The 6,722-nt window shown below is 51.0% G+C and overlaps 1 protein-coding gene across 1 annotated transcript; it reads right to left on the bottom strand.

Moving 5' to 3' along the window:
* Positions 1-329: 329 nt before the first annotated feature.
* Positions 330-6,689, bottom strand: ARL2BP (ARF like GTPase 2 binding protein). Its single transcript, XM_024551411.4, has 6 exons — positions 6,390-6,689; positions 5,597-5,658; positions 3,770-3,876; positions 2,547-2,632; positions 2,236-2,332; positions 330-1,673 (listed from the first exon to the last, which is right to left on the bottom strand). Exons 1-6 carry the CDS (start codon positions 6,425-6,427, stop codon positions 1,572-1,574), a joined length of 492 nt encoding a protein of 163 aa, XP_024407179.1. The 5' UTR covers positions 6,428-6,689; the 3' UTR covers positions 330-1,571.
* Positions 6,690-6,722: the final 33 nt, after the last annotated feature.

Below are 6,722 nucleotides of genomic sequence, written 5' to 3'. Positions count from 1 at the left end.
GCCTGTCTTCTAACGCTAAGCTACAAACTTGATTCTCTCTGGGTGGGAAACGGTGTAAAGAAGCATTTGCTTTCGTCTCATTCTTTTTTCATAATTTCATCTCTACACTTGTCCACCTGCCTTTTCTCAACCAGGGGAACTGACAGTAAGTGCCTCCAGCGGGCCCCACCTACGTGGGCAGGCCTGCTGATGAAAAGACAGGGGAACGCAAGCCCAGGTGAGGAAGCATTTTAAAGAGCTGGCTCTGGGTGCCTTTGCCTTGAGGGACCAAAGCAGGGCCAACGGGACGGCAGCGGCTCCAGTGAAGAACAGAAACGTCTCGTTTAGAATCATGGTTCTTGCAAAACACCTCAGATTTTACTCACAGTGCAAATGTATTTAGTAAGCGCCACATCAGGACAAAAACAGAGTCTATACGTCATCGTTTAAAACTAGAACAGCCAAGTGAAAAGTCAATACAGATTCTTATTTTTACCTAAAAACAAAATCTAAGGTGCACATTGGGAACAGAACTGCTCTCTCTTCCCAGAGACGTGGCAGCACGTTTTACATTTCCGTCCGGCAAGCACTGTGCTAAGCCGACGCACCGACCAGAGCAGACAGGCGGGCCATAAAGCTGTTTGCTGTCCCTACTCCTGCTGAGCTGGACCAGCGGGACATTGCCTTGGTGGGAAGAGTTTTGGCCAGAAGCAGCGATTGCAGACCCTACCCCAGCAGAGAGGCCAGTGCGCTGATTTACACAGAATGAGTTAAAGCAAGCCTGCACACTAACATGCTTGGGGAAGGAGAGAAGGACGCCTTCAGTCTACTTCCCGCAGGCGCACGCGCTCCCGGTGCCCGGAGAGACGGGTGCCGGTGCAGAAAGCATTTGCTCTCTCCTTGCCCTAACAACTAACAACTAAAGAGCATACGCATATAATACTTTGATCTTAAAGTGGGTAATCGTGGAAGTTCCAAGATTATAGCCACTAGGTTAGCCTGAGTATTTATCTATAAAAGTATTTTTTAAAAATGCTTACAAGAGAGTTCTAGAAACGGGGACTACATCGGGACCAGCAGAAGACATGGTGACACAGGACTGCAAACGGAAGACCAGAAACGGACTTGAACGTGTAGCTTTCAGGTAAAGGACATAAAGGACATCTCTCGGTTCATTCCTACGGCCAAGACTCGCCATGACAATACGAGCTCCAGGGACTTCAAGACAGGCAGCTGGCTTGAGTGAAGCCCGAGGTGGAAGCTCCCACACGGTAAGAGCCCCACGGAGGCGAAGGCCTGAGACCTGTGTGCTGACACACCACCATGGATGCTGGGCGTGGGCCTGCAGCAGGGCCTGGCTCCGGCCCCTGAGAAATGTCCCCTTAGGGAGGATACAGGGTTACTGAGCACAGGTTCTTCTGAAGAAGCGGGTCCTAGGAGGGGTCACATAGTTGTTTTTTTACTCATCAATACTTGACACAGGAATGAAGATTCACAGAACAGAGCTGGACACTCTAAGATCTATTCTTCCATCTCTAGCCAAAGCCACTGGGCTGCCAGGGCCCAGCACAATCTCACTGCCAGCGGTGGGACTAGTGCCGCAGGCTGTTCTGGGAAGCTGGCAGACAGGACGACTTGCACAATGAAGTCACCACTAAACCGCTGCTTAAGTCCAGTGCCCGGCCTTCTTTTTCCTACATGGGGAAAGAAACAACTTCAAGAGGCAAGAAACAGAAAACCGTCCTTTCTAACTCAGAGCCCTGGCCTGGGGAGGAGGCGCTCAGGGTGGGAGTGTGGACTGCCAGGGAGCACGCGGGGGCAGGGGCGGGGGGAGTTATTTGCATTTTTGCTCAGCACAGGCCCTGGTCAGTTTTTAAAAACGCACCTCTCTTCGCTGAGAAACATCTGCTTTTCCTATTTAAGAGCTTGCATTTTAAGAAAGGCAAAGCTGAATTAGGCCTGCCTTTTAGTTTTGTCCTTTTGATTATTTAGGGACCCTAAGAGGTCCCTGGGACCTGTGTCACCAAAACATGAGAATGCAATTCCCGGTGAGGGTCCCGGGTCCCTACCGGAGGACAGCGGCTCACTCTTCTGATACCCACTGGCTGCTCCCGGCCAGGCTTCCAGGGAGAAGCAGGAGGTGGTGCGGGCAGCAGTTCTATCTGGAGCTTTCCAAGCGGCTCAGCGGGACTAACTCAACAGGCAGGAGTGACTCAGTAAAAACAAAACCGAAAACAGAAAGAAAAAGTGACTTACTGCTTTGTAGTCCAGAAACATTTCCTTAAAAGCCAGAAAATCGGTAAACGTGAGCAGCATGTCGAATATGTCACCGGCCACTTCATCTTTATGGTGCCTGCAACGCACAGGAGGGCCGGTTCATGCGTGAATGGTCAAACACAGTCTCCCCGAGATTCGCTCAAAGGTTTCGGGGCCCTCCTACCCGGGACCCAACCGCCAAGTGCGCTAAGCCTTGATGTTCGCACACTGAAGACCAAAGGGGGTCTTTTCCGCAGGCGGGAGGAGGCGGTGGGTGCAGAACGGCGGGATGCGGGTAGGGCCCCACTCACTGCAGAGTTGTCGTGAAGGCCGCCATGCTGAACCCCGGAATCCGCTCCAGCAGCTGTTCCTCGATGTACTTCTCTACCAAGGAGATCTGTAATGGCAGAAAGGGCCTCTGTCAGACCACGAGACTTCTCTTCGGAAAGCCTGGACTGAGAGAGCCTGTTCTACGTGCCAGGCTCCGGGTTGAGTGCTGGGGATGCCAAAGAGAACCAAACCACGGCCACCATCCTGGAGGAGGACTTGCCGGGCCTACCAGGAGAGGCACTGGTGGGTCGTTATACCGAAATAACACAGGAGCTCTCAGGTCACCAGGGACAGCAGTGGGGGGCTCCCGCCCTGCGGCAGGAAGTAAGGAGTGAAGGGAAGGGGCCTTGCATCCTGGGCAGATGGAATTTCATTCAGAGACGGAAGCCTGTGCTCAGAGGTGATCATGGGCTCCCTGTGAGCTGAGGCGTGGCTTGGGAAGCCTGCATGACTACGCCACGCTTCTGGGTAAGAGAAGAGAGTCCTGCAGGCTCACAGCCCTTCTCAGACAGGTGCGATCACTGCGGGGGGGCAGCCCTGGACCTGGGCAGAGTGGAAAGACCCCAAGGGTCGTGAATCGAAGCTCTTGGATTCTAGTTTCAGTTCTGCCACCAACGAGTGATCCTGGTCTTGGTTTTTACTTTTACCTAAGTCACACTTACCTGACTGGATTAGAAGGAAAAACACAGTGTGTGAAAGCCAAAAGGTCGAGAGTGTATAAATGTGAGGTGTGGTGACGCCACGTACAGTAACTGAAAGCAAATGTCTTTTAAAACAAGTTGGTAAGATCAAACGTTTGAAAAACAGCCCCAAAAGCTGTTGTGGAGCAAAGCAACAGGAGACGACGGCCGAACCAGACTCTAATTAGAATTATGGGCAGAGTACTGGTGGTAGGGTTTAGGTTAAGCAAATTTCAACATCACTTTTTAAAAAAGATTTTATTTATTTTTTAGAGAGAGGGGGAGGAGGGAGAAAGAGGGAGAGAAACATTGATCGGGTGCCTCCCACACGCCCCAACTGGGAACCAAACCTGCAACCCAGGCATGTGCCCTGACCAGGATTCGAACTGGCAACATTTTGGTTTGCGGGACAATGCCAAGCAACTGAGCCACACCCATCACGGCAAATTTCAGCATCTTTTAATTGTAAATTCACATTTTAATGAAACCCTAACCTCTGGTAAGAGAAACAGAAATCCACTTACATATTCGTTAAAAATTGGTGTGTAGGTGAGTTTATTCTCTTCTGTGTCTTCAAACTCCTGGTAGTACTTCTCCATGAAATTTCTCTGCAATAACTGGAACTCGTCATCTGAACCACGATGAAAAGAATTATTCTTTTTAATGCAGACGAAAACCATGCTCATTTATAAATAGTTGGGAATTACAAGTCAGAACTGGTTTCTTAGTGGCCCACGTCTAGGGGAGAGAGCGCTCAGGGTGTTTCAAGGGAGTGTTGGATGGGGCACCAGTGTTTTAACAGAGCAATAGTCTCATTACTATTTTTGAAGTTGTAACGAAATATTCACAACACAAAATCTCACTAATTTTAAGCGTACGGGTTGGTGGCGTTGCGTGCCTTCCCACTGCCGTGCAGCCGTCACCACCGTGGCCCAGTTCGCTTCACACGCACCGCACGGGGTGGGTGAGGAGCTCCCTCACGTTACTTTCCCACAAAGGAACAAAATGGTTCTCTTATCTTAACCTAAATCCAGCAGCAGTGGTGAAAGCAGCTGATGAGTCAATGCACGGGCTCGGACAGAGGCTGGATGGCCTGGGTTCAAACACCACCTCGGCCACTCGGAACTCTGTGACCGTGGGCACGTTTCTTCCCCTGGGAAACCAGGGTGATCACAGTTCCTATTATATAGGATGGCGAGGTGGAATGTGCATGAGAATTCATGCAAAGAGATCAGTGCACAGCAAACACTTAAATGTCAGAAAATAGGAAATTTTAACAGCTGAACAGACTTCGGGGTAAATACGCTGGGCTTACAGAAGGTTCATTTTCCCACAGCATACAGGGTACCCCTAAAGGGCAGAACTCAAAGTATCCCTCAGTCTCCCCCAAATCCCCAGACCCATGTGGAATGAGAGCTTAACGGTGAAACATCTGTATTTACAGGGTTAAGGGCACGGACCTTTACTAAACCCAAACATACAAAAACTGGGATAGTGATTTTCAGACTAAACGAGACTAAGAAATACTGCTAGTAACACCAAGGAAGTGTTGTCTCCCTAAATCTCAGAAAACTTGAAGTCCATAGACAAAATTTTCTCAGACTGTAGCTTTTTCTCATAGTTGTCTTAAACCTCTGGTGCCACTTACTGCTCACTGCTTAGTAGAGCTTACGGATGCCAAAGTGAACCCACAAACAGGAAATGCAGAACCAGCTGAAGTATGACACCTTGATTTCTTCGTGGACGTGTGCGCTATAACTGTGGTGTATTACACTGTGGTTGATGTCATAAAAATGCTAAAAGTAGACTGCTCACAGTCTCTGAAATAAAGGAGGTCAATTAATTCCTGAAGTTTTGCCAAAAGCCCCGTAACTTCTAGGTGCTGGATTTTCCGAGTAAGTCCTGACTCCTCCGGGATCTGGGGACACTAGTTGTTTTGAGCAGTACTGGGCTGCTTGCAGTAAGGCTGACTATTACATTGTGCTACATTAAAAACTATACGCAACTTGATGTGTTCTGTTAAAAATTAACTCTGCCCTGACCAGTGTGGCTCAGTGGGTTGGGCATCCTCCCACAAAGTAAAGGTCCCTGGCTCATTCTGGTTCTATTCCCCCTCAGGGCACATGCCTGGGGAGTGGGCCAGGTTCCGGTTGGGGCTGGTTGGGGGGCGTGTGAGAGGCAGCAGATCAGTGTTTCTCTCATATAGATGTTCCTCTCCCTTTCTCCCTCCCTTCCCCTCTAAAATAAATAAAATCTTTTTAAAAGAATTAACTCTCCAAGTTGATGTCAGTGTCCTTAAAAGCAGGGGTGTAAGAACTAAGAGCACAGGTCACACTAGCGAGGAAGCTTACCCATGATGATGTTCTCTAAATATCCAACCACAGCATCAAACTCTGCGTCAGAGGCGGAAGAGCTGAAAAAATATGCCTGGATTAGGTGCTGTTTCAAGTCGTTAAAAAAAAATTATTTGGACACTTTCAATCATGCGGGGGAAAACTCCCCAGCAAGGTAAACTTCCTGTCACTCAGCTTCAACAATTAAAATGATTTAAAATGATTATTGTCTAATCTAGTAATTCCAAACAATAACAACAAAAAACACTCAACGCATTGCGACATCGAAGATGGGCGTAATGGCTCCACTTTTCAGAAAACCTGAAATAAACGGGGGGAGAGGGTCGCGTAGAACATCTTAAGGCTCCTCCGCATCTACCTGCTGTGGGTTCTACTCACCGCAGTTTCGCTATCAACCCATACCTATCAGTTTGCGAGCGTGAACCCGGAGCCGGAGCGGGCGAGATCCTGGCCAGGGTTGGGGGGTAACTAGACCAGGAGTCCCTGGCGGTGCAGGGTTCTCTGACCCGTGGTCGGGCCTGGGCAGCTCAAAGCCGCCAGGTTTTGCTGACGACGAAAGACTGAAGGAGGGAGTCGGGGGGGACTGATGGAGGCGTTGATCGTTGAGTGACACCCGCCCCGCATTCCAGGCCTCCCCGGCCTGAAGCCGGCGGGCGCGACAGCAACAGAACGGACACCGGGAATTGGGGCGGAGCCTCGACAGTCCCCCCTGTCCCCCAGGGCACCCGTTTCAAACGGCGGAGGCCGAGGCCAGGCGCCAGGTTGTCCCGGGCTGGGCGGTGTCACTTACGAAGAAAGCGCGAAGCTCTCTTCCTCTAGGGCGTCCATCGCCGCCGCCGCATCCACTCCGCACCAACAAGGCGGCCCGCCCGCCTCTTAACTGGCCCGCAGCCCGGGCCTAACCTCCGTTCTACTCCGCAGAGCCCTAACCGGCATCTGGGAGGCCTTGCTGCCGAGGCCACGGCCAGGTCACGGCCTAGCCACGCGCCAGCCCGGCCTTTCTGTCCCGCCAGGCCTCTGCGTGAGCTGCCGCAGCCGAGGCGAGGCCCTGGCTGCGGTTACCGAACTCTAGGCCCTCCCCGCCCCCGTGCCCGCCTCCCATCACCATGGTAACCGCAAACCT

The sequence above is a fragment of the Desmodus rotundus genome, chromosome 12, assembly GCF_022682495.2.
Source record: "Desmodus rotundus isolate HL8 chromosome 12, HLdesRot8A.1, whole genome shotgun sequence".
Classification (NCBI taxonomy): domain Eukaryota; kingdom Metazoa; phylum Chordata; class Mammalia; order Chiroptera; family Phyllostomidae; genus Desmodus; species Desmodus rotundus.
This window is presented reverse-complemented; position numbering and strand designations above follow the sequence as displayed.